The sequence below is a fragment of the Equus caballus genome, chromosome 7, assembly GCF_041296265.1.
Source record: "Equus caballus isolate H_3958 breed thoroughbred chromosome 7, TB-T2T, whole genome shotgun sequence".
Taxonomy (NCBI): Eukaryota; Metazoa; Chordata; class Mammalia; order Perissodactyla; family Equidae; genus Equus; species Equus caballus.
Genome location: NC_091690.1, coordinates 50,713,319 through 50,741,111, shown reverse-complemented (window position 1 = coordinate 50,741,111; position 27,793 = coordinate 50,713,319). Strand labels below are relative to the sequence as shown.

The window sequence follows — 27,793 nt, the reverse complement described above, 5'->3', positions numbered from 1 at the left end:
TGCGCTTATTCTGAATCTGACTGAAGCATTGGAAGGATGCCCACCTACTGCATCCTTGGTATTGTAACTGAACTCAGTGGGTTCACCTCTTGGTCAGAGCAGAGCTGAAAATACAAGCAAAGCAGAAGTAGGTGAAGAAAGTTTTATTTCTTGCAGAAGCAATAGGGAACACCAGGGCTCTCTGCCAGGGCAGAGTCTCCCCAAACAAGGATTTGAGGGGTCCTTTTATTGTGAGATTATAGTACAGTTCATGAATATTCAGTTAAGCCCGAGGCAGGACATCAGGGTTGACAAATAAAAATGGCAAGTTATAGGATATATTGGAATATATGAGGAAGCCATTTGGTGTAAACCTAATTCGGCCTGACCTTGTCTTTCCAAAAGGGCCTGACCAAGGCCTTTGAGCATGCATTGTATATCTGCTTTAGAGATTCCCTATGGCAAGAGCAAAGGTCCTTGAGATAAAGGTGCAACTTCCCTCCCCCTCCCAACTTTGGTGTCTCCTTAAGGATTAAGTATCTTTCCTTAGGCTAGAAACTGATTGCTGTGCTCACCTGTGACTGCCCAGCTTGAGACAATAGACTTGCCTCCTGCTACGCCCACCAAGATAGCAGACCCACTACCTGCTGTGTCCATCAAGTGCTGTGCTGACAGGGCAATCTTGCGACTATTGTGGGAGGGACATTTCAATCATATATGAAACACCTTCTTTGAGGGTATATAACCACCCTGTGTACCCCTACTTCTTTGGAGTGCTCTGTTCCTTTGTGGAAAGACTCTCCCGGGTTATAATCCTAAAATTTCAGCTCAGAATAAACTCACCCAAATTTTCATTTATAGATTGGTTATGGATTATTTTCGTTGACAGGGTTTATTGCCTAGTGTTATGTTCCTTTAAGTCTCATTGGTAGAAGAGACATGCTACTACATACATAGTATGATCCAGAAATGGCTGCCTGGTCCCTCCCAGAGGAGGAGAATTGAAAATATTAATAAGTTGATAATGGAGAAAGTTCACTTCAGAGCAGATCGAGGCGAATACAACTGGCTTCGGCCAGCCTGCTTGTGGGATCCTTCTGTGTTCAGGCTCTTCCTGTAACTTTCCATCTGCAGACACTCAACAGACAACGCTAGTTTTTAACAGATCCTCTGTACCCCTTTCTTTGCCTAGTTCCCTGGTCAGCGTGTCTGTCTGTGTACCTATTTGACAAAACTATGTCAGACTCCAGTTGTCGACAAACATCAAAATGGAGAGAGACTAATCATTGCATATGGTGAGGGGACCTTCAGTTGTGTGCTTGTAAAGAAGGATCAGAGTCCCATGAGTCCCCTCCCAGGAGTACCTTTCAATGCAAATATCCCTGCAGAGGACGAATTCTGTCTGGCATTCTGCTCAGACACCTAAACTCAAGGGCTGTCACTCAGACTCAGGAGATGGAGTGTTTTGAACTGACCAATCAGAGGCGCGGTCGGGGCAGGTGGGTGGGGAGAAGCGCCCCAATCCCCCGGAAGTTCCTGCTTGGGACGCGCTGAGGACCGCATCTCCCGCCATTAAAGCCTCCTTGTGGTTCAGAGCCCTGTTCTGTCGAGTCGTGACCTGTAGAGACCGCAGTGTCCTAGGAAGGACTCGGGGGACCCGGGAGCCCTGGAAATGGTGAGTGTGCGGGCCTGGGGCGGAGGACGCGGGAGGAGGGGCTGGTGGGACGCGGCGGGGCGGGCCCGGCCTCCCGCGGTCCCCTCTGTGGTCTGCCGCCACGAGTCCGCGGTGGCGCTCCTCGGTCCTCAGGCCTCTCCGGCCGCAGCGTGGTGGCGGGGCCGGCAGCCGGGCCCCGGGCGTCCTGTGGTCCCTGCGCGCGGCGACTTGGGCCGGAGCGTCTCTGGGCCGCTGTGCGCCCGCAGCCCCGCGTGTCCCAGACGGTGCGGGGCCCGCGGGAGGGTCCTCAGGACAGTCGGGCCTCGGTCTCCGGGGTCCGCGCCCGGAGGGGCTGCGGTCTGTGGGGTTCCGAGGGCCTCTTTTCTGCCGAGGGGTCACCCGTTTTCTTCTCCATTTTCCGTACATTTGAGGAGCAGAGTCTCAAATCCCCGACCCTGTCCCGCGCGTGCAGGTCTTCCCAGGGCTGGGAACAAATGCTTGAATCTCCAGGGCCTCGCCGAATTCCCAAATGCCCACTTCCTGCCTCCGATTCACAGCATTATCATCAAGTATTTGTCGTTCTTGTTGGAATTGAAACAGATTGAACATTTTAATTGGTTATCGTTTTCTCACAGTCCGCGGATTCCTGTTTTAAAAAGATTTGTGTGTGGATATTTTCCATGAGTGAAAAGCAGCCTCTCACCGCCTGGAACTACGTTGCATGATATCCTCCTGCGTCTCCCCAGGATCTTTCTGGGCGCAGACATCCTGTGGGAACTCCTCTGGGGCCAGGTTCCTCTTCAGAAAACACCCGGGATGATCTGTCCTGTCAGCACTGTCCCCATCTGCGTTAGTCACCTTTGGAAGTTTTATTCACTTTATTTTAGTCTCAGTTTTTCAGTGAGTAAATATTTATTTAATCAACACGCAACACGATGTACAAGATTTCCAAAGAGGCACGAAAGAGGTGAATTTCAGGAAAAGTAAAATATTCCAGTTTTACATGGCCTGCACTCAATTCTTGTTTCACTCTTTTCCTCCCATGGTGGGTCGTAATATTCTGAGGTATGTTCTTTTATTTTGGGTGAGATAAAATGGATTTCCACAGCTTAGACTTGCAGACCTCCAGTGATCAGGTAGGGTTCATAGTTTATAAATATTTCCTGTTTTGGAAATAATGTGATATCTTGTTTTTCCAGAATGCAGTATATTTTTGTGGGGTTTCTCGTTGATTTAGCAAATTGCTATACCATTTTGTTCCCTCATTTCCACCTAAAGAGTGGTTTGAGTGTGTTCGCTGGATGGTTTAAACACTGGTTTTGTGTATTTAAAATATCAGTGTTGGTGAAAAAACACTCCAGTGGGGGCAGAGGCCTGAGGGCAGTGAGTCTAAGCTAAGGCCCCCCTGGGCCTGCAGAGGGAAGGCCTTGAAGGCCCAGTTGTCCTTCCTGGGGAGCCTCCCCCTGCAGGTGTCCTACTGCTCACACCCCCATGGAAGGAGCCTTTCTCCTGAGAGGAGCTGCAGAGCCCTGGAAAGCTGGAGGTGCATGTGCCCATGGGGTGGGGAGTGATGCCCTTTCTGAGGTTGTAGCTGTGGTTCCCTTGGGCTTGTTTCTAGACATAATTGGAGTTTTGCATGCACAGTGTAGTTGCACTCAGAGTAATTTGTTTACACTGAGAAAGTCTGTGAGAGTCAGGAGCTCTGTGTCCTGGATTAGGGCCCATTAATCTGGGGGTCCATTTGGGTCAGAACCTTAAACTGGATCCAGCTGAGTTTCCTCACTGTGAGAAGGGAGCCTGAGAGAGGGAGCATGTGCACCGTTCCCTGGGGAGAGGAGGGTGTGTGGGGCTCCCAGAGCTCCTTCCTGTGGCTGCTCAGGTGCCCTCCCCTCCTTCTCCAGGGACTGACCCCCTCCAGGGCTCTGTCTCCACCAGGAGAGTCAGGAACATGGAACCTTCTGACTGTGGCTTTCCTTCTGTCCTGTGGGAAGCAGGCTGCTCATCTGAGCTGGTTCCAGTGTTTGTGTTTCTTCCCTTTGGATTCCTTTATCGATGGACTAGTGCAGCCCTTTGGCTCTCGTTTCCCTTAGCACTTGGGCCCTGAGATAGTAAGTTGATTGAGGAATTTGATGTGAGGAAAGCAAGAAAATTTTTTCCTTTTTTCGGTCGCTTTTATCTATGTGGGTGTCTCTAGAGAACACAGAAATTTAAAAGGCTAAAGCAATTGAAATTCTGTTTTAATCAATTTGAGAAAAACTTCTGGAAGCTTATGTAAATCTTTGAAAATCTGATACAGTTAAGGGCTTAAACTTAAACCCTGATTGCCTTATAATAGGCTGTTATTCTTGAAAATAGCCCAGTGTGAGCTATAGAGGAAGGACAAACTAGGATGCCACATGTCCTTTGAGTTACAGATTTGAAAATTTAATTTTGTATGGTTTACACTTTTCTCAAAGTTAGTCTTTAAAGGAATTAAATCTTAGAATGTCGTCCTATCTACAAGAGTTAAAATTAAAGGACGCAAATTTATTTAAAATAAATCTGTAAGGTAGTGTGGGGACCTGAAATTGGCTACCCCAAGATATGTCTCTTTGGCATCAGGATTATTTGAGGCTGATTGCTTTTGATAAACTGGGACAGGCAAGGAGGCTCTGAGGAATGGAACTTGCCCTTGGTTAGGACTCAGTTTACATTTGTAAGGTAAATCTCTATCTGTAAAAGGTGCCTCCCTCTCTGTACCAGGAAGAAGAAAGGAGATGACCTTCTCTCTAGAAACTCTTAATCAATACCAAAGGCAAGGACTAAAATCTGCATTTTATTGTACTAGTCTGGTAACCTCCTGTAACTGACTTCCCTCCCCCTCTCAACGTTGGCATTTCTTAAGGATTAAGCATCTTTCCTTAGGCTAGGAACTGATTGCTGCACTCACCTGTACAGCCCAGCTCCAGACAATAGGCTTGCCTCAGGCTAAGCCCTCTGAGACAGCAGACCACTACCTGAAGTGTCCATCAAGCGCTGTGCCAACAGGGCAATCTTGTGACTATTGTGGGAGGGACATTTCAATCACATTTGAAACACCCTGTTTGGGGGTATATAACCACTATGTGCACCCCACTTCTTCGGTGCCCTTTCTTCCGTGGAGAAGAAACGCCGCGGGCCATGGTTCCTCATAAAGCTTTGTTTAATTTTCTCTTGCTATTCTGTCTCATGTGAATTTAATTCGTTCTCCGGCCAGACGAACCCACATTTGGGAAGAGGAAATGTCTTCCTCCCCTACAGTAACAAAGATACAACCTATCCTGGTCCTCTCCAGCCCTGTTACTCTGGTCACCCCAAATGCACAGTTTTGATCATTTTTGAGCCCCTGTTAGTGTTTCTTTATATAAATCAGTCAAGAATGCATATTTTTCTTACCCACTTTGTCCTTGTAGTGAGCAGTCAGACTCTACATTTTTGGTGACTGCTCACAGCTTAAGCCCCACCCATGCTCTTCCCCTTGTGCTCCCACCTGGACAAACTGAGGAGGAAGCCTGGGTGCTGTCTCCTCTGGAGTAGGCAGGAGATTCCCACCACCCCAGCCCCTACCTGTGTGCAGAGCTCTTACCCCGGCCCCACTCCCAGGCCTAGTGAACCCCCAGGCCAGGCTCCATTCCTTGCTTTCGTGAGCCCTGTGAGAGCTGCTGGAGAGGCTGGCCCTGCCCTCCCCTCAGACCTCTATGATGTGAGTCCTAAGCCTTGTCCTGCCATCTGTGTGTGTGCGCCACCCTGGCCTGCGTCGCAACAAGGGAACCACCCCTCTGCAGGTGACCATTATAGTTGGCACCCTCAGCCTCATGTCCAGACATGACCCCAACCCTGGGTCTGTCTTCTCTTGCTCTGACTTGCTCCCCTGCTGTGCTGCCTGGTGGCGGCATGCACTGTTGTCTCCTGCTTGCTGGGGACAATCTTGTACAAGAACAGCTTTATTTCCTGCTTCCTAATGTTTGTCCCTTTTATTTCCTTTTTGTGTCTAATTGCCTTAACTGAGAATTCCAGTACAGCTTGACTCAGAGTGTTGGGAGGGGACATCCTTGTCTTCTTGATGTTACCAGACAGCATCTAGTTCTTTGAGTGTGGTCCACTATGATTAAACGAGAGTCCAGTAGATGTGGAGGTCGGTGTGGGCAGAGAGGAAGCATTCCTAGTCTGATGTTCTGCTCTCATTCTCTAGTGAGCCTGTGTCCCTGGGCCTGACCTTCTGTGGTATTGTAAGGGAGATATTTGTTGTTTGTCCTCAGTTCCTAGTGAAAACCTCTTGATGCCCTTGGATTTCTTGAGTGAGAAGGGTGATAGAGTGTCTTTTGTTTTAATGAGACAACTCTTGGCCAGCTCCTAGGTGCCTTCAGATTGGGGATTGGACACCAGAAACATCAAGCCTTGATTAAATTCTTGGAACTTTCAGTCCCAGCTCCCAGCGTCTGTGGAGAGGAGCGGGGCTGGAGACTGAGTTAATCACCAACGACCGGTGATTTAATAAATAGTGCCCATGTAATGCAGCCTCCATCTGAACTCTCACAGACAGAATTCAGAGGCTTTCTGAGCTGGTGACCACATCAGGTGCTGGGGGAATGGAGTGTCCAGAGAGGATGTGGAATCTCTGTAGCCTCCTCCACCTCCCCTCCTCTCAGCCATGTTTACATTTCCAGGAGATGTTATGGACACCGGGGTAAAATGTGGCAGTTTTTGTTCCCTTAAACACAATGGAAATGCAAGCTTGTTCCCTTTTGTTTCTACTAATTTGTGTTTACTTAGCAGTGTAGAGATTATGTTATTTCATAATTATTAGTATGTCATTTGATTCCCTGTCCCCATCTTTCCTCCCATGATGCCAATGAAGGAACTTAGGCACGTGGTCTCACTCAAATTCACATACCTCATAACAGTAGAATCTCTTCGTTCCAAGGCATAATGGGTGCCCTTCTCCTGGGCAATGTCAAAGTTTCAAACTCACAGAACACCACAAATTTTGTATAGTTAATGCAATTTAACAATATGGCATCAGTTTCCAAACAGGACTCACAGGGCAAAATGGTGTTCCACTTGTGTGACATTCTGGACAAGGGAAATGCATAGGAAGCAGAAACAGATCTATTTCTAAGGATGAGGGGGTTCAGTACAATGGGCAGCATGAGCGTGTTCTCTGGCTTCAAGGAGTGTTCACCATCCTGATGGTGGTGTAACTGTACATTCAGGAGAACTCACCACTGCTCTCTGTATGTGAATATACTGAGAACAATTAATAGAAAACAACACAGATGTTCACGTGCTAGGAGAATGTGAAACTCTCCTGAAGTTTGCTACATGTGCAACACTTCCTTCCACCCCCTTGGGTTCCTTCTTCAGAAGGAGTGGAAGGACTGGGAAGAAGGACATGGGCCACTATGGACTGTTCCTGGTACCCAGTCTGAATTAGAAAACCCCTCTAGGGCTACACCTGCCCTTGTGTCATTCACATAACTGATGAGAAAGTGATGGGGCTCCCGGCCTCCATCTTTGAGTTGACAGCAGGTTTCCTGGGTCATATCCTGGGAATGCGGTGACCTGAAACGTAAAACTGCACCTGACACATCTCCACGTGGGATCTGCCTGGGCGCATCCTCGTTGGACCCTTGGGCATCGTCATCATGTATCCCAGAGCAGGTCTTGAGACCGTTTCCAGGTATTACGTTTCCCATTTGAAGCCCAATTGTTGTCTCTTTGCTGGGAAACATGTTTTGATGCAACATGTGTCCCACTCTGGAAGTTTTCTGTTGTGTTGACCTTAAAATTGAAAAAGTCAGTGGTTTTACCAGGGAAATGTGTTTACTTGGTACTAGCAGAGGAAATAGAATTCAGGACCTGCAAATTATGGTGAGCCATAGGCGGGGAGGGAGAAGAGAACAAAGGAGCTTGGTTTCATAGAGGACAGGAGGGAGCTGGGAGGGGCTGTTGCCAACAGAAGTCCCTTGAAGGAGGAGGAGAGATCAGGGTACTGACAGTGGCCGAGTGTGGTGGCTTCTCATTGGCTGGTCTGTTGCTGGGCAAGGAGAAATTCTTCATCCCTCTTTCTGAGGTCTGTAAAGTAAGGGGTTTCCTGTTGGGGAATGGGAGGGACACTTCTTTGGGGTCTGCAATGTATGGCGAGTCCTAATGGGTGGGTGTTAACCCTTCAGGTCTCCCGACTCCATTTATTTATTTATTTTATTTTTTTGAGGCAAATTAGCCGTGAGCTGACATCCACTCCAGTCTTCCTCTTTTTGCTGAGGAAGGCTGGCCCTGAGCTCACATCCATGCCCATCTTCCCCTACTTTATATGTGGGACGCGTGCCACAGCATGGCTTGCCAAGTGGTGCATAGGTCTGCAGCCGGATCTGAACCGGTGAGCCCGGGGCCTCCAAAGTGGAGTGTGTGAACTTAACGGCTACACCACCAGGCTGGCCCCTTCCTGGCTCCATTGTAAATGAGATTTCCCATATTTTCACATTTGTAATTCTACGTTGACTGTGAGGTGAGGCAGTGGCAGCACCCAGAGCCCATGTCCTGAGGCACAGCCCCCCGGAACACAAGACTCCCCACTGTCACATACACAACGGTGGCCAGAGAGTCTAAGGATCTTTGTTGGGCAGCTCTTGTCTTAGCAATGGGTTTGCAATGTCTTCAAGAGCTGAGGAGAGGTTTTCTGATCATGTTCTCATTTACCTTTCCTCCTAACCAAGGAGGCATGGCCCTGTGAAAGGAAGCGACTCGGAAGTCCTGAGTGCCTACTGGTAGGTCCTTGCCGACTCAGTGATGTAAATGGAGGGGCGTCAACCAGTGGGACGTCTTCCTTGTGAAAGTTAGGGGCACAGTTACATAATGTAAGAGGCATTGCCCAGTTATGCACTGCCATCCAGCAGATTCTGACATGTGCTACAACTGATCTATACACTTCCAAAATGGTGGAAATGTACGTTTCATGATATCTGTATATCACCACAATTTAAAGTAAAAGTTTTAAGGCAACAGAGTGAAAACAAAACTCACAGAATGGAAGAAAATGTTGGAAACCATATGTCTCATAAGGAAGTGGTATGAAAAATATCTAAATACCTCTTGCAACTTAGTTTTAAAAAGTCAAATAACTCTATTTAAATGTGTCAAAGGATCTCAATATGTTCTTTTTCAAAGTAGATGGAGACGTGGTCAAGAGCATATGAACATATGCTGGACATTGTTAGTCATCAAGGAAATGCAAATGAGAACCCCAGTTAGATAAGGCTTCACAACCACTAGGATAGCCACAATCAAGAAGGAAAATAATAACAAGTTTTCTTGGGGATATATTTACAACTTTGAACTCTCATACATGGGTGGTAAGAATACAACATGGTGTAGTTAATGTGGGAAAAGGTCTGGGATTTCCTCAAATATACAACATAAAATTCCATATGATCCATCATTGCCAACTCTAGGTACCTACTGTGTGTGTGTGTGTGTGTGTGTGTGTGTGTGTGTGTGTGTGTATGTATGTCTGTGTGTGGTAAGACTTAAGACACTGACTTAGCAAATTTCAGGTATACAAATTATATGTGTATATCAAATCATCATGATTTTATCTTTAAATATAGACAATTTTATCAGTCAATTATATCTCAGTAAAGCTGGGGGCAGTGGAACAGTTTCTAGATGCATTGCATATTTACATGAGGATTTAGTGTGTTCCTTATGACAGTGACAGTAGGAATCAATTGCCTTAGGCATAGCGGTTAACATCTGTGATGTCTCTAGGGACTTGGGTAAAAACTGATCTAAAATAAATTTCCTCCTACTGTAAAATGTACAGCTGACTTTAATGACCATGTGTCACACCCTGTGGTTAGACTGTTACCAGACAAAGATGCGGTTCTCCCAACCGATGCACATAAAAAGCCAATTATTCCAGCATCAGCCTTTGGGGAAAGAAAACAGCTTATCCTCCGACAATCTGTAAGGAGACAGGAGGCACATGCTGTCAGATCTGCATTGCCGATTCAGGATTTGGGGAAAATTTCAGAGGGTGAGGGAACAGGCTGGCCTGTGGAAATGCTGCCGGGGCAGGTGTGCATTGGAGGCATTTAGCGTTTATGGTAGGTTTGAAACATGACGAGGTTTTAAGCAGTTAGGGCAAGGTGTGGATGGGTTTCAACAGCAGGTCTTCCTGCACGATGGACCCCTCACCTCTGATGAGGGTGTGACTTTCAAGTCCTGGTCGTGTCCCCCTCCTTTAGTTCCATGGGGAGGACAGTGGTGGGTTCTGATGTCGTTTCAGGTCAAGATTTCTTGTGGACATGGGCTGACGTCATGCTTTGTAGTTTTCTGAAAACCAGCTCTTGGTCACTGTGTTGATAAGAGATGGGTCATTTCATGCTGGTCCAAGTGGCCCATAGTCACAAGACTGAAGAGTCCCTGTACCCAGGGTAGGGCTGTGGGATTCCAACTTCACACCAGAGCCAAGTGCTCAGGGATCCTTTATCTTAAGCACCAAATGAGTGGGGATGGGGAAGGCGTGGGTGGAGGGCTCCACTAGCAAGATTCAAAGATTAAACTGGAGCCTGGCTCTTTGTGACAAATGGTGAAGTCCTATTTAAATGTCTCCGATTCTATACAAGGGGCATAATTCCATGATTGGCCCTGAAGCCTTACCCCAAGCCCTTGAGCCCTAAAGCCCATAAGACCCTCTTGTTTCAGTGTGTCCTTGCCTGGGCCACCCCAGTGTTTTAGACTTATTGCTCCCTTTGGAAACTCAGTCAGGAATTTTCTGTGCACACCTGTGCCCATGTGTTCCTAAAGAGCCTGGTGAAAAGAGTAGAGGCAGCCCCAGGGCAGGAGAAAGTTGTGTGTAAATGCAGATGTGCCAGTGAGTCAGGGTCCAGCCAGCAGCCTAGGCGGGTTCCTTGGAGCCCTGTGGCTTCCCCTGCACTGTCACTCATCCATGAGAGGGTGGGGCCTTCCTGACTGTCCAATCAGGGGAGCCCCTGGGGCAGGTGGTTGGGGTGATGCAGTGTATCCACTTGGAGCTCCTTTCTTGTTCCTGTCCTGCTTGGGGTAGATTGTCTCGTGCCCTGAATGGTCCCTGGTGGCTCTGCCACCCTGTCTGTCCTACTGTGAGCTGCACTGGCCATGGGAGCCATGAGAAGGACTCAGGGACACCGAGGAGACCCAGAAATGATGAGTGTGCTGCCCTGGGGGGAGGAGGGACTCGTTGGCACTGGCCACAGCAGTTGCCAGCTTGCCCGTGGACAATTCTGGAGTCTGGGCCCCCGAGCCACATGGGGGCTGAGTCGGCAGCCCGGATCCTGAGCATCCTGTCTGTCACTGCATGTGGTGACTTCGGCCCCAGAGTCGCTCTCTGCACACTTCTCTACCCACAGCCTCTGTCTCCACATTTTGTGCTTTGACTCCAGGGATGGCCATTAGGGACAGTTGTGACTCAGTCTCCAGGAGTCTGTGGGCTGTGCAGGGCCTCCTTTCTCCCGGCGGGGCTTCCGTTTTCTCCTGCGTTTCCACATATTTGGGGAGCAGCCTCTCAAATCCCCTATCCTCTACCCCAGCCTGGCCCTACGCACCACTGGCAGGAAGTCCTTGACTTTTCCGGTCCCTCCCCACCACCACCCCCCGCCCCCAGTTCCCAAAGCCCACTTCTTGTCTCTGGTTAACGGCCTGATTCGCAACTATTCATCCGGCCTGGGGTATTTCAAACTGACCCCATATTTTAACTGTGGATCATTTTTTCCTTGAGCCCTAGGTGGTTCTTTTTAAAAGATATGTTTCTTTGGATGTCTTACATTAGAATACGGCAGAAAATACCCGTATGAACTACATTGTATGAAATCCTTGTGCCTCTCGCCACAGGATGTTTCTGGACACAGATGTCCTTTGGGAAGTCGTTTAGTTGGAGCTTCCACTTAAGAAGCTTTCCTGGGTGTTGTGTCCTTTTGGCATTGCTGCTGCCTTTGTTTGTGACCTTGCAAAGATTGATTCCTTATTGATTTCTCCATTGTTCACTAATGGTAAATATATTTAATCAATAGAGGTTGGAAGACAGTATGAGATAGTTACAAACGGGCAACAGAGAGGTGAATTTCAGAAAGAAATCAAATATTCCTGTTACATTCCGTTCGTTATGAATATCTCTTTCACTTTTTCTTCCCCTGAACGCATGTAGTAAGTTTCCTGAGGGCTGTTCCTTCCTTTTGGGTGTTTTCAAATGAAATGTCAGGGCTCAGACTTGCAGACGACAAGTGTTCAAGTGTGGTTCCTTGCCCTGGAAATAGTTCACTACTATCTTATTTTCTGAAAGGAATAGGTATTTTTGGTTTTTCCTTGAAGTAGTCCAAGTGCCTTATAATTTTCTGCCCTATTTTCTATGGAAAGGCTGGGCTTAAGTGATTTTGCTGGATTCTTGAAACACTTGGTTTGTTTCGTTTAAAATAACGTGATGTTCCAAAGCACCTGGGGATGCTGAGGCCTGCAGTGAAAGGGACAAGCTGAGGCCCCCTTGGGCCTGCAGAGGGAAGGCCTTGCAGGCCCAGTTGTCCTTCCTGGGGAGCCTCCCCCTGCAGGTGTCTTACTGCTCACACCCCCATGGAAGGGAGCTGCAGACCCCTGGAAAGCTGGGGGTGCACATGCTCATGGGGTGGGGAGTGATGCCTTGTCTGAGGTTGTGGTTGTGGTTCCTTAGGCCTAAACATTTTAGACGTTGTTTGAGTTTTGCACCCACACTGTAGGTGCACTGAGAGTATAATCTGTGCATTGTGAGAAAGGCTGTGAAGATCAGGTATTCCGTCCTGTGGACAAAGGTTCATGAATTTGGAGTTCATGTGGGTCAGAAGCTTAAACTGCATGCGACTGAGACTTTCCTCACTTATGAGAGTGGGAGCCTGGGGGTGGCAGTGCCTCCATGCTCACAGGAGAGGGAGGGTGTGTGGGGCTCCCAGAGTGCATCCCTGTGGCTGCTCAGGTGTCCCCACCCTCCTTCACCAGGGACTGACCCTCTCCAGGGGATCTGTCTCCACTGGGAGAGTTTACACCTCAAGTGTGTGAATAGGGTCCCTTTCTGAGTGTCGGTCTCCTTCTGAACTGCAGGCCAGCAGGCTGCTTCTATGAGGTGATTGGAATATTCCTGTTTCTGTCCTCAGATTCTTTTATCAGTTGAAGATTGCAATCCTCTGATTCTAGTTTCGATTTGCACTTGGGGTTTAAAACTGTACTTTCAGAGATATGATGTGAGCAAGGCAAGAAAATTCTGGAACCAAACATTTTTTCCATTTAAACAAGAGAACGTCAAGATGTGAGATGGGTGTATTGCAGTACTCAGGTGCATTTTCCATGTTTAGGTCAGTTTTGTGTGTCCTTGTCCCTAGAGAACTGTGACATTTAAAACGCTGTACTATTCCTGAGACAAATGAATTGCATTCATTTTCTTATTTATGTGAGTGTGTGAGAGGAAGATTGTCCCTGAGCTACTGTCTGTGCCCATCTTCCTCCGTTTTATGTGGGATGCTGCCAGTTCATGGCTTGATGAGCAGTGGTCGCTCCACACCTGGGATCCAAACATGCGAACCCCAGGGCACTGAAGCAGAGCAAAGTGAACTTAAGCACTATGCCGCCGGGCCAGCCCTGAATTCTGTTTTAATAGATTTGGGAAAAGGCAGTTGAATTTCTGTTTTCATTGATCTGAGAAATCAGGTCGAAGCTTGTGTAAATCTTTGGAATTCCTATTTTACTCAGGGCTTAATTGCAAACCCCGGAGGTATTATAATATGCTACTCTTTCCTAAAAATGTTCCCGGGGTAAATATAGTGGAGGCAGAAACCAAAAGCCCCTTGTCTTTGTTGTTAGAAAGAGATTGGTAAATTTTTTATGGTTTACAGTTTTATGTCCATTAGTGTTTAAAGGATTGACTGTTGGAATGGTTTCCTATGTAGAAATGTTAAAACTGAAAGTTATTTAAAAATGGTGGTCAAACATAGGAAAATATGGCATATATAAATCTCTCCTTATTTTATTTTGTGTTTTTGAGGAAGATGCGCCCTGAGCTAAGATCTGTGCTCGTCTTCCTCTATTTTATATGTGGGACGCCTGCCTCAGCCTGGCGTGGTAAGAGGTGCGAAGGTTCACGACCAGGATCCAAACTGGTGAAGCCCAGGCCTCTGAAGCAGAGCACATGCCCTTAACCACTAGCACTGGGCCAGCCCGTGTCTCCGCTTATTTTAAGTAAATAGTACGTGGGAAGGTTTAAAAAATTCGTAAGAGAGGAAACTGACTGAAGGAGACTCCCTGCCTGCAGTCCTGCCCCACTCCTCTGCTCTGACTCCAGCCTCCCTACATGACCACTTTTGCTCACTGCTTCACCATCCTGTTAGTGTTTCTTTCTTTCTTTTTTTTTATTAAGGTTATAAAAGTTAACCTCCTTGTGAAATTACAGTTGTACATTATTATTAGTCATGTTGTAGGTACACCACTTCACCCCTAGTGCCCTCCCCCCACGCCCCTTTCCCCTGGCAACCACCGATCAGTTCTCTTTGTCCATATGTTAACTACCACCTATGAGTGGAGTCATACAGAGTTCATCTTTCTCTGTCTGGCTTATTTGACTCAACACAATACTCTCAAGGTCTATCCATGTTGTTGTGAATGGGACAACTTTGTCCTTTTTTATGGCTGAGTAGTATTCCATTGCGTATATATATATATATATATATATATATATATATACACACCACAACTTCTTTATCCATCATCAGTTGCTGGGCACTTAGGTTGGTTCCATGACTTGGCTATTGTGAATAATGCTGCAGTGCAGATAGGCGTGCATAGAGCTTCTGAAATTGCTGATTTCGGGTTCTTAGGATATATACCCGGTAGTGGGATGGCTGGGTCTTAAGGTATTTCTATTCTTAACTTTTTGAGGAATCTCCATACTGTTTTCCATAGTGGCTGCACCAGTTTGCATCCCCACCAATAGTGTATGAGGGTTCCCTTTTCTCCACAGCCTCTCCAACATTTGTCACTCTTGGTTTTGGATATTTTTGCCATTCTAACAGGTGTAAGGTGATATCTTAGTGTAGTTTTGATTTGCATTTCTCTGATGATTAGCGATGATGAGCACCTTTTCATGTGTCTATTGGCCATCCGTATATCTTCTTTGGAGAAATGTCTGTTCATGTCCCCTGCCCATTTTGTAATTGGGTTATTTAATTTTTTATTGTTGAGTTGTGTTAGTTCTTTGTGTATTATGGAGAACTTGTGAATATTTTTTCCCACTTAGTGGGCTGTTTTTTTTTTTGTTTCAATCCTGTTTTCCCTTGCCTTGAAGAAGCTCTTTAGCCTGATGAAGTCCCATTTGTTTATTCTTTCTATTGTTTCCCTCATGTGAGGGGTTATGGTGTCCGAAAAGATTCTTTTGAAGCTGATGTCAAAGAGTGTGCTGCCGATATTCTCTTCCAGCAGACTTATTGTTTCAGGCCTAATCTTTAGGTCTTTGATCCATTTTGAGTTTGTTTTAGTAAATGGTGAAAAAGAATGGTTGGTTTTCATTCTTTTACATTTGGCTGTCCAGTTTTCCCAACACCATTTGTTGGAGAGACTTTCTTTTCTCCATTGTAGGCCCTCAGCTCCTTTGTCAAAGATTTGCTGTCCATAGATGTGTGGTTTTATTTCTGGGCTTTCAATTCTGTTCCAATGCTCTGTGGACCTGTTTTTGTACCAGTACCATGCTGTTTTGATTACTGTGGCTTTGTGGTATGTTTTGAAGTCAGGGATTGTGATGCCTCCAGCTTTGTTCTTATTTCTGAGGATTGCTTTAGCAATTCAGGGTCTTTCGTTGCCCCATATGAAGTTTAGGATTCTTTGTTCAATTTCTGTAAAGAATGGCATTGGAATTCTGATTGGGATAGCATTGAATCTGTAGATTACTTTAGGTAGTATGGACATTTTAACTATGTTTATTCTTCCAATCCATGTACATGGAATGTCTTTCCATCTCTTTATGTCGACGATTTCTTTCAAGAAGGTCTTGTAGTTTTCATTATATAGATCTTTCACTTCCTTGATTAAATTTATCCCAAGGTATTTTATTCTTTTTGTCGCGATCGTGAATGGGATTGAGTTCTTGAGATCTTTTTCTGTTAGTTCATTGTTAGCATATAGAAATGCTACTGATTTATGTATGTTGATTTTATACCCTGCAACTTTGCTGTAGTTGTTGATTGTTTCTAGTAGTTTTTATATGGATTCTTTGGGGTTTTCTATATATAAGATCATGTCGTCTGCAAACAGCGAGAGTTTTACTTCTTCGTTGCCTGTTTGGATTCCTTTTATTTCTTTTTCCTGCCGAATTGCTCTGGCCAACACCTCCAGTACTATGTTGAATAAGAGTGGTGAAAGTGGGCACCCTTGTCTTGTTCCTGTTCTGAGAGGGATGGATTTCAGTTTTTGTCCATTGAGTATGATGTTGGCTGTGGGTTTGTCATATATGGTTTTTATTATGTTGAGGTACTTTCCTTCTATACCCATTTTATTGAGGGTTTTTATCATAAATGGATGTTGGATCTTGTTGAATGCTTTCTCTGCATCTATTGAGATGATCATGTGGTTTTTGTGTCTCATATTGTTAATGTAGTGTATCACGTTGATTGACTTGCGGATGTTGAACCATCCCTGTGTCCCTGGTATAAATTCAACTTGGTCATGGTGTATAATCTTTTTGATATATTGCTGTGTTCGGTTTGCCAAAATTTTGTTGAGGATTTTTGCATCTATATTCATCAGTGATATCGGCCTGTAGTTTTCCTTCTTTGTGTTGTCCTTGTCAGGTTTGGGGATAAGGGTGATGTTGGCTTCATAGAATGTATTAGGGAGTGCTCCATCTTCCTCTGTTTTCTGGAACAGTTTGAGAAGGATAGGTATTAAGTCTTCTTTGAATGTTTGGTAGAATTCTCCAGAGAAGCTGTCTGGTCCTGGACTCTTATTTTTGGGGAGGTTTTTGATTACTGTTTCTATTTCTTTACTTGTGATTGGTCTATTCAGATTCTCTTATTTCTTCCTGATTCAGTTTGAGTAGGTTGTATGAGTCTAGGAATTCATCCATTCCTTCTAGGTTGTTCAATTTGTTGGCATATAGTTTTTCATAGTATTCTCTTATGATCCTTTGTATTTCTTTGGTATCTGTTGTGATTTCTCCTCTCTCGTTACTAATTTTATTTATTTGAGATTTCTCTCTCTTTTTTTTAGTGAGTCTGGCTAAGGGTTTGTCGATTTTGTTAATTTTTTCGAAGAACCAACTCTTTGTTTCATTGATTCTTTCTACTGTCTTTTTTGTTTCAATATCATTTATTTCTGCTCTAATTTTTATTATTTTCCTCCTTCTACTGACTTTGGGGTTTGTTTGTTCATCTTCTTCTAATCCCATGAGGTGTCGTTTGAGGTTGTTCATGTAAGATTTTTCTTGCTTATTGAGGTGACCCTTATTGCAATGAATTTCCTCTTAGGACTACCTTTGCTGCGTCCCAAATAATTTGGTACAGTGTGTTTTCATTTTCATTTGTCTTCTGACAATATTTGGTTTCTTCTTTAATTTCTTCAATAATCCATTGTTTGTTCAGTAGCACGTTGTTTAGTCTCCACATTTTTTGCCCTTTCCCAGCTTGATTCTTGTAGTTGATTTCTAGTTTCATAGCATTGTGATCAGAAAAGATGCTTGATGTTATTTCAACCCTCTTGAACTTATTGATGCTTGCTTTGTTAGCCAAGATATGGTCTATCCTTGAGAATGTTCCATGCGTGCTTGAGAAGAATGTGTAACCTGCTGTTTTTGGATGAAGTGTCCTATATATATCTATTAGGTCCATCTGATCTAATTTTTCATTTAATTCTATAATTTCCTTGTTGATTTTCTGTCTGGATGATCTGTCCATTGGTGTTAATGGGATGTTGAGGTCCCCTACTATTATTGTATTGCTGTTGATGGCTACTTTTAGTTTTGTTAAGAGTTTCTTCATGAATTTTGGTGCTCCTGTGTTAGGTGCGTATATATTTATGACTGTTATGTCATCTTGGTGAAGCGTCCCTTTTATCATTGTATACTGCCCCTCTTTGTCTTTCGTTACCTGTTTTGCTTTGAATTCTACTTTGTCTGATATAAGTATGGCAACACCTGCTTTCTTTTGTTCATTATTGGCTTGGAGTATTGTCTTCCACCCCTTCACTCTGAGTCTGTGTTTGTCTTTGGGGCTGAGGTGTGTTTCCTGGAGGCAGCATATTGTTGGATCTTGTTCTTTGATCCATCCTGCCACTCTGTGACTTTTGATTGGAGAATTCAATCCATTCACGTTTAGTGTGATTATTGAAACTTGGGGGCCTACTATTGCAATTTTATCACTTGCTTTACAGGTCTTTTGCATTTTGTCCTGATGGAGAGCTGTTACTTTGTGTTATTGTCCTTCTGCTTGTCTCCTTTGTTCTACATTTTGTAACCCCTTTCCTTATTTCGATTTTTCAGGAATGAGTTTCTTCCTGAGCAATTCTTGAAGAGGAGGTTTTGTGGTGATGAACTCCCTTAACTTTTGTTTATCTTGGAAAGTTTTTATTTCTCCATCGTATTTGAAGGATATTTTTGCTGGGTAGAGTATTCTTGGCTGCAAGTTTCTATCCTTCAGAGTTTTGAATATTTCATTCCAATCTCTTCTAGCCTGTAACGTCTCTCCTGAGAAATCTGCTGATAGCCTTATCGGGTTTCCTTTGTAAGTTATTTTCTTCTGCCTGGCTGCCCTTAGTATTTTCTCTTTGTCGTTGACTTTTGCTAGTTTCACTACTATATGTCTTGGGGTTGGTCTTCTTGTGTTAATAAAGTTTGGAGATCTATTGGCTTCTGTGACATGAAGTTCCATCTCTCTTCTCAAGTTTGGAAAGTTCTCAGCTATTATTTCTTTGAACAGGCCTTCTGCCCCCTTCTCCTTCTCTTCTCCCTCTGGTATACCTATAATCCTTATGTTGCATCTCCTCATTGAGTCGGATAATTCTGAGAGAGTTTCTTCATTTCTTTAGTCTTAATTCTCTCTCCTCCTCTGCCTGCAGCATTTCTATATTCCTATCCTCCAAATTGCTAGTTCTGTCCTCCATATTATCGACCCTACTCTTCAGAGAGTCCAGATTTTTCTTAATCTACTCCATTGTGTTCTTCATCTCCAGTATTTCTAATTGGTTCTTCCTTATGGTATCAAGCTCTTTTGTGACATAGCTCCTGAACTCATTGAGTTGTCTATCTGAATTCTCTTTTAGGTCATTGAGTTTTTTCATAATGGCAGTTTTGAAATCATTGTCATTTAGGTTGTAGATTTCATTGTCTTTGAGATTGTTTTCTGGATGCTTATGATTTTCCTTCTGTTCTGGAGATTTAATATATTTTTTCATACTGCTTGATGGCGTGGGTTTGTGCCTCCGCGTAGAGAGAGAGTTTAGTCGCTGCTTCCACTTGTTGCGACTGGTGTGTGTGTGGGGGCAGCTGTTTAAAGACTGCCCCAACCAGGAACCCTGTCAGCTGTTACTGACTGGGTCAGGACCCCTCCTCGTAGTCACAGTGGTCCTGCGGGGTCCCTTGTGGGTTGTGGGGGCAATTGCAAGGGGGCCTCAGGCTGCTGGTGCCTACTGCTGCAGCCCACCTAGACGTGCTCCCTCATTGTGGTCTGCAGCAGTGTTGTGGGCTTTCCCATCAGCCAGGAGCAGGATCACCTATAATCTCCGATTTGTCCCTAACAGAGCCCACCAGATCACACTTGTCCACTTAAGTCCCAGCAGAGCTATGGGTATCTTCTGCAGTCTGTCATTAGCTCACTTAGCTGTGCTGCTTTTGCCCCAGGGCCTTCCTGCCTGCGATTGCCAGTTGGGACCTTTCCACTAATGCTGTGCAGAGGCTTTCACTGAGGCTGCTGTAAGAACCTGGAGTTCCCGCCTGGGCTACGTAGTTGTTTCACCGGAGCTGTACTCTGCCCCACTTTACTCTCATGGGATCTCTGGGAGCCCCTTGCCTCGTCTGGGACATGGCCAGAGTCCGTAGGCCTGGTGGTGGCTTGTAATCTGCTGCCTTGTGGGGCATTCTGCTCTAGGGAGCTTCCTGGTGTTCTGAATGCTGTACGGGGCCGCCCTGTCTATGGCGAACAGAGGCCCTCCCTGCTGGGGGGGTGTGGGACCCTGGAGCAAACCCCTGGGGCGCCGAGCCAGCTGTTGGAGCTTCACCCAGTCCCCAGGCGCATCCATGGGAAGTCCGGGCACCCCCTGTACTGACCCGTGCGCAGGAGACCATGAGCCCAGCAGCATCTTGTGGCCTGGAGCCGCCTCGGGGGATCCGCCCACCGGGAGCTTTCCTTTTTCTTGGATTCTGGGCATAGCCTCCCTGTCCATGGCGAGCAGAGGCTTTCCCTGCCGGGGAGATGCGGAACCCCAGAGCCTTCCCCACACCGCAGAGCCAGTTGCTGGAGCTCAAAACGTGTCCCCAAGCACTTCTACGGGAAGTCAGGGTGCCCCCTGTACCGAGCCGTGCGCCAGAGACCGTGAGCTCAGTGGCAGTTTGCGGTCTGGTGCTGTGCCGGGCCCGCCAGAGGCTTCTCTTTGTTCTGGCTTCTGGGTGGGGCCTCCCTGCTAATGCTATGGTGGAGTCTGTTGGAAGAGAGCCTCCTGCAGGAACTAGGCTGTCCAGGGGTCGGGGGTTGGGGGTCGGAGAGTTTTCACCTATTTCCACCTCCTCCCGGCGGGAAAGTCTGTCCGCATTCCGATGTGTAGTAGCACGAGACTTTTAGGCGTCTTGAGATGCTATCTGGATATCCTTTGTTAACCGGTGAATGTCCAATTAGTTGTAGATTCGACGGGGGAGAGAAAAGAAGGCCTCTCACTCTGCCATCTTGGTCCTGCCCCCTGTTAGTGTTTCTTTATATAAAAACAACTAGGCACGAATGCCTATTTGTGTCCCCCAAGTTTGTTCTTGTAATGAATGGGAGGGTTTGCTACTGATGATGTTTGATGACTGAACACTTAAGCCTCGCCCTCTGTTTTCCCCTGGGCCTTCTTACCTGGACATGTTGATGAGAAAGCCTGGAGGCTCCTGCACTGTGGGCTGCTGCTTGCTGGGCAGCCCCTCCTGGGTGCGGGGCTGCCCTGTGTTGCACTGTTGACCCCACCAAGCCTGGGTTGTAACTGCGGAGAACTCCAAGTTGTCAGTTTTGGAAATTCCTGTCCTCTGAGAGCAGGAGTCTGGGAATCAGGCCCTCCTTAATGTGGTCTTCTGTCAGTGTCTTGGGTGAGACCTGTGTGTGTGTTGAGAGTGAAGGTGAGAGTGAGGCTGGAGTTGCCTTGACATTAGGGGGAGTGTGCAGTTATGAGGATGATTGTACCCTGATACTGAGCTGAGCCCATCCGATGGTCACTCCTTCAAGAGCAATTCTTTCAGAGAGAAAGAAGGGCCAGGAAAGTGCAGCCAGTGGGAAGCAAGATTCCAGGGGGCTCCCCTGGGCCCCTAAGTCACTCTGCTGCACTTAGGGGCAGAGATTGCAACAAAGACCCTGACTCTCTGGGTTATAGTGGACAACACCCCTGTCTGACTTTGTCAGAGCAAAGGGATTGGTTCAAAGCAACTTAAGCCCAGGCACTTGAACTCTATAAAGCAACCAGTTGTCTTGCCCCTTTGTGGGAAAAGAACTCTGGAAATCTCTTGACTCAGAGATCCCCAAAATAGAAGTCAGAGTCACACTTGTATGTACACTAATAGGTCTACAATAGCAGGACACTCGTCAACCACCTTGGGGTTCTGCCACTCCTGATAGTGACCATGGCTCTTCTCAGAGGATCCAGTGCTGTGCTCCCCAACAAGGCATTCGATGGAAGTTTCCCCTCCCCTGTGGGTCTCAGGCTCCTAGAGCACCAGACTGGCTTCCTGAGATCAGTTGAAGTCATGGCACAACTAGAAGGACCTACGACTAGAATATACAACCATGTATTGGGGGCTTTTGGGAGAAGAAGAAAAACAGATTGGCAACAGATGTTAGCTCAGGGCCCATCTTGAAAAAAGAATAACTTGAAGTCAGTTGAATGGGAGATGTCATGTTTCAGTAAAAAAGGGGTGAATTGTAATGAATCTGTCTTTATCATTTTTTTAAAAGAGCAACGGTTTTAAGTTTACAGAAAAATTGATTAGAATTGACAGTTTCCACATAACCCTTCTCTCGGCATCCGCACCGTTTGCACTTTTTCACATCGGGTATCACTGTGGTACGTTTCTTAGAATTTCCAAGCCCATATGGACGCATTACAGTTCACAGTGCACATTAGCACTGACTCTGTGCGTTACACACTGTGTGGGTTTTGGCAAATGTGTAATGACGTGTCGCCATCATTTCTGTGTCGTAGAGTGTAGTATCGCTTCCCTGAAACTCCCCTGTTCTCCACCCATGGACTCATCCCTCCCTCCAGCCCCCCAAATCCTTCACACGTAGAGATCTTTGTAGTGCCTCATACTTTTGTCTTCTTGAGAATGTGATACACTTGGAATCATACACTACATAGCCTTGTTACATTGGCTTCTTTACTTAATAATAGACTTTTAAGGTCCTTTCATGTGTTTTCATGGCTTGATTGGTACCTCACTTCTTTTTATCATTGGACGGTGTTTCATTGTTTGGATGCACCACTGATTGACTGTTCGATACTTGAAGGACATGTTGTTGGAAATTCTAACTCTTGCCAATTATGAGTAAAGTGCTTCTAAACATCCTTATGGGGCCAGTCCAGTGGCGCAGCAGGTAAGTTCGCACGGTCCGGGGTTCGCTTGTTCAGATCCTGGGTGCAGACGTGGCACTGCTTGGCAAGCCATGCTGTGGCAGGTGTCCCAAATATAAAGTAGAGGAAGATGGGCATGGATGTTAGCTCAGGGCCAGGCTTCCCCAGCAAAAAGAGGAGGATTGGAATTTTTTAACTCACAGCTCTTCCTGGAAACAAACAAACAAACCAACAAAACACATTCTTATGTAGGTTTTGTGCTAACATAAGGTTTCAACTCATTTGGCAAAATACCACGGAGCGTGATTGCTGGCTGTTACTCTATGTAGTGACAGTGTATTTTATTCTGAAAGGAGGTTCCTGTCTTCCAGTGTGGGTGTTCCAAATCCCGTTTCCACCCGCGATGAGCTAGGATTCCCTGTGGCTTTGGATCTTCACCGATATTTGCTGTTTGGAATATTTTGAATTTTACCCTTTTAATAAGTGTTTTGTGATCCCCATTGTTTTCGCAGTTTCCTAATGACATTTCGTGTGGAACATGTTTCATATTGCTTATTTCCCATCTAGATCTCTTCTTCAGTGAGCTGTCTGCAGATCTTTTGCCCATTTCTTAATTGCTTGTTTTTCCTCTGTTACGGTTTAAGACTTCTTTGCATATTTCAGATACCCGTCATTTATCCAACAGTATTTTACACAGATTTTCTCTTACTCTGAATTGTGTTGATCTTCTCTTTACACCATCTTTCTCAGAGTAGGAGTTTTTCCTTTTAATTAAGTAAAATTTCTCGTTTTCTTTTGTGGACCTTGCCTTTTGGTTTTCTATGTGAAAATTCATCAGCAAAGACAATGTCATCCAGATTTTCTTCTGTGTCCTCTTGTAGGAGTTTATTCCTTTGGCATTTTACATTCAGATGTGTGGTGTGTTTTGACTTTGTTCTCATGAAAAGTGTGAGGCCTGTGACTACATTTGTTTTGTGTGTCTGTATTTGCACGGGCATATCCATTATTTCTACCACTGTTTGTTTAAAATACGTTCTTTTTCATTGGAATCTCCTTTCCTTCTTTGTCAAGGCTCCGTTGACTCTATTCATGTGGGTCTAGAAGGAAAGCAGTTAACTCCCACATCCTGCAAACTTGCTATGCTCTCATTAATGCCAGGAGTCATTTCTGTCATTGTGAATTCTTCCAGTTGTTGCATGGAAACAATCATTATCATATGCAACAAATGCCATGAATTTAGCTACAGGATTTGTGAAGATGTTCTTTCTCAAGAAGTGGAGGGGCTGACCTGGTGGCACAGCGGTTAAGTTTGCACGTTCTGCTTCTGCAGCCCGGGGTTCCCCATTTTGGATCCCGGGTGCAGACATGGCACTGCTTCGCGAGCCATCCCGTGGTAGGCATCCCACATACAAAGTGGAGGAAGATGGGCACAGATGTTAGCTCAGGGCAGTCTGCCTTAGCAAAAGAGCAGGATTCACAGCAAGTGTTAAATCAGGGCTAATCTTCCTCAAAAAAACAAAAAAAAGTTTCCCTCTATTACTAGTGTATCATAAATGGATGTTGCATTTTATCAAGTCTTATTTTATATTCCTTTCCCCTCCGATACTGGTGATTTCTGTCTTCCCTCTTCTCTTTGTTATGTTGACTAGATATTTATCAACTTTATTGGTCTTGTGAAACAGGCAGCTTATTTCTTTTCATTTTCTCCATTGATTTTGCACAATGATGTTCATTTCCTTCCTAATTTTTTTTTTTTTTTGAGGAAGATTAGCCCTGAGCTTACTACTGCCAATTCTCTTTTTGCTGAGGAAGACTGGCCCTGAGCTAACATCTGTGCCCATCTTCCTGTACTTTATGCGTGGGACGCCTACCACAGCATGGCACAGATGAGCATTGTGTACAGTAGAAAGCGAGTTTGTGATGATCATAACATAGAATAAATGGTTGGAGATAACAGAATCCCATGTTACTTTCGTAGAATTGGCGTATAGATACCCAGTGCTATCAGCCTTATGCATCCTGCCCTATACACATTTATGGTGTTTTAGGACTCATTGACCATTGAGGACGTGGCTGTGAACTTCACCCCAGAGGAGTGGGCTTTACTGGATCCTTCACAGAAGAAACTCTACAGAGATGTGATGTGGGAAACCTTCAGGCACCTGGCCTCAGTAGGTAAGAACGAGGACATTCCTTCACTGCATCAATGAGAGAACAAGTGCTGCTTGCCCATCAAGAGTGTTCTAAGGGCCTGGCCTGGTGGCGAGGTGGTTAAGTTCACACATTCCACTTCGGTGGCCTGGGGTTCGCCAGTTCAGATCCCAGGTGTGGAGATTCCACCGCTTGGCAAGTCATGCTGAGGTAGACGTCCCACTTACAAAGTAGAGGGAGATGGGCTCGGATGTTAGCTGAGGGCTAATCTTCCTCACAAAAGACAAAAAGAGTGTTGTGAGATGTAGAAGGTGGAAAGAGCAGGTTACTAAATACAGTAGACATGGCCATAGATTATCAAATACTTAGAATCTACAACTGTTTTCTATAATTTCTAATATTTGGAATAAACTTTCTGGGTCTGCGTTTCAGGAATAACGTGGGAAGATCATGATATTAAAGATCAGTGCAAAGACAATGGGACAAAACTACGGTGAGTGACACGGTAGAAATCTCTGTCTCATGTACGATTACTTGTACGTTAAGAAATTTTTTTTAAAACAGAGAAAACAAATAATGCTTGCTTCAAATTTAGATATTCTTAGAACATTTTCACCAAGTATACTTTCTGAAATGTGATGTAGAGGTTCACTTTTTGCACTTAGAAATAGTATTAGTGAACCCTGTCTATGAATATCACTGTTTGGATAATAACAAGGGTGAAGTCCACTTGCAGAAAATTCAGTATATTTCATTTCAGAGAATTCAGAGAAGGAAGAAAACATGAACATTCCCTATAAATCATAATAAACGTAAAATCCTTAATATAGAAATGACTAACAATGTGCTTCTCGTTTGTACAGAAAGCATATGGTAGGGAGACTCTGTCAAAGTGAAGGGGGTGGTCAGTGTGGAGAAAACTTCAGCCTTCTTCCAAATCTCAGACGGAACAAGCAAACTACAGGAGCTAAACCATGGGGATGCAGCTCATGTGGAAGAGTCTTCACACATCATTCATTGCTGAAAATGCACATTAGACATCACACTGAACATAAAACATATGACTATCAAAAATATGAAGAGAAGCCATATAAATGTAAGGAATGTGGGAAAGACTTCACTTATCTCACTTTACTTCAAACACATGAAATAACTCACGCTGGAGAGAGACCCTATGAATGTAAAAAATGTGGTGAAGCGTTTACTTCTTACAGTTCTCTTCGAATACATGGAAGAATTCATACTGGAGAGAAACGCTTTGAATGTAAGAAATGCAGTAAAGCATTTACTTCCTCCAGTTGTCTTCAAATACATGTAAGAACTCACGGTGGAGAGAAGCCCTTTAAATGTAACATATGTGGTAAAGCCTTCATTTCTACCATTTGTCTCTCAACACATGGAAGAACTCACACTGGAGGGAAACCCTACAATTGTAAAAAAGGCGGTAAATCATTCAGTTTTTCCAGTTCTCTTCAAACACATGGAAGAAGTCATACTGAAGAGAAACCCTACACATGTAAAAAATGCGATAAAGCATTCACTTCTTCAAGTTCTCTTCGAATACATGAAAGAACTCACACTGGAGAGAAGCCGTTTAAATGTAAAATATGTGGTAAAGCCTTCATTTCTACCTTTTGTCTCTCATCACATGGAAGAACTCACACTGGAGGGAAAGCTTACAAATGTAAAAAATGTGGTAAAGCCTTTACTTCTTCCAGTTATCTTCGAGTACATGGAAGAATTCATACTGGAGAGAAACCCTATGAATGTAAGAAATGCAATAAAGCATTCACTTCTTCCACCTATCTTCGAATACATGAACGAATTCACACAGGAGAAAAGCCATTTAAATGTAAAATATGTGGTAAAGACTTCATTTCTACCAATTGTCTCTCAACACATGAAAGAACTCACACTGGAGGGAAACCCTACGAATGTGAAAAATGTGGTAAATCATTCTCTTCTTCCCGTTCTCTTCGACTCCATGAAAGAACTCACACTGGAGAGAAACCCTTTCAATGTGAAATATGTGGTAAAGCGTTCAGTTATACCAGTTATCTTTCAAGACATAAAAGAACTCACACAGGAGCAAAACCCTACAAATGTGAAAAATGCAGTAAAGCATTCACTTCTTCCAGGTATCTTCAAATACATGGAAGAATTCATACTGGAGAGAAACCCTATGAATGTAAAAGGTGCAGTAAAGCGTTCACTTTTTCCGGTTGTCTTCGAATACATGAACGAACTCACACTGGCGAAAAGCCCTTTAAATGTAAAATATGTGGTAAAGCCTTCATTTCTACCAATTGTCTCTCAACACATGAAAGAACTCACACTGGAGGGAAACACTATAAATGTGAAAAATGCGGTAAAGCATTCACTTCTTCCAGTTATCTTCAAATTCATGGAAGATTTCATACTGGAGAGAAACCCTACGAATGTAAAACATGCAATATAGCATTCACTTCTTCCATTTATCTTCAAAGACATGAAAGAACTCACACCGGAGAGAAACCCTTTCAATGTGAAATATGTGGTAAAGCGTTCAGTTATACCAGTTATCTTTCGAAACATAAAAGAACTCATACTGCAGAGAAACCCTATGAATGTAAAAGATGCGGTAAAGCATTCACTTCTTCCAGTTATCTTCCAATACATGAAAGAACTCACACTGGAGAGAAACCATTTGAATGTAAACAGTGCAGTAAAGCATTCACTTTTTCCAAATCTCTTCGAGTCCATGAAAGAACTCACACTGCAGAGAAACGCTCTGAAAGTAAAATATGCAATAAAGTCTTCACTGCTTCCAGTTCTCTTCAGGTCCATGAAAGAAGTCACAGTGGAGAGAAAGCCTCATGAATGTCAGGAAAGTGAGACAGGCTTTACTTCTCATGCAACCTTTTGAGGATATGCACAAATGCACACGAGAGGATAATCCATGTAGACATAAACAAGTTGGGAAAGACTTTTGTCATCCCAGTTCTTCCTGAAGGCATGAAAGGACTCACTTGATAAAAACGTCTTGAATGTAAACAGCATGAGAAAGACTTCAATTGGCCTACATCCTTCTATGTGAAACTCCCACCAAAAAGAAATGTAAATGTAAGTCATGTGAGAAAGCTTCATGGAAATTAATTTGTATATGAGGTTGTGGAAAACTTTCAACATGAAAGAGTTGTTGTAAAATAAATAGATTGTATCTATCAA

The 27,793-nt window shown here is 44.7% G+C and overlaps 1 protein-coding gene across 1 annotated transcript; it reads left to right on the top strand.

The window, feature by feature from the left end:
- Positions 1-27,793, top strand: LOC100055863 (zinc finger protein 709). Its single transcript, XM_014741693.3, has 4 exons — positions 1-1,654; positions 24,484-24,610; positions 25,019-25,079; positions 25,450-27,793. The coding sequence occupies exons 1-4, from the start codon at positions 1,652-1,654 to the stop codon at positions 27,443-27,445; spliced, it is 2,187 nt and encodes a 728-aa protein (XP_014597179.1). The 5' UTR covers positions 1-1,651; the 3' UTR covers positions 27,446-27,793.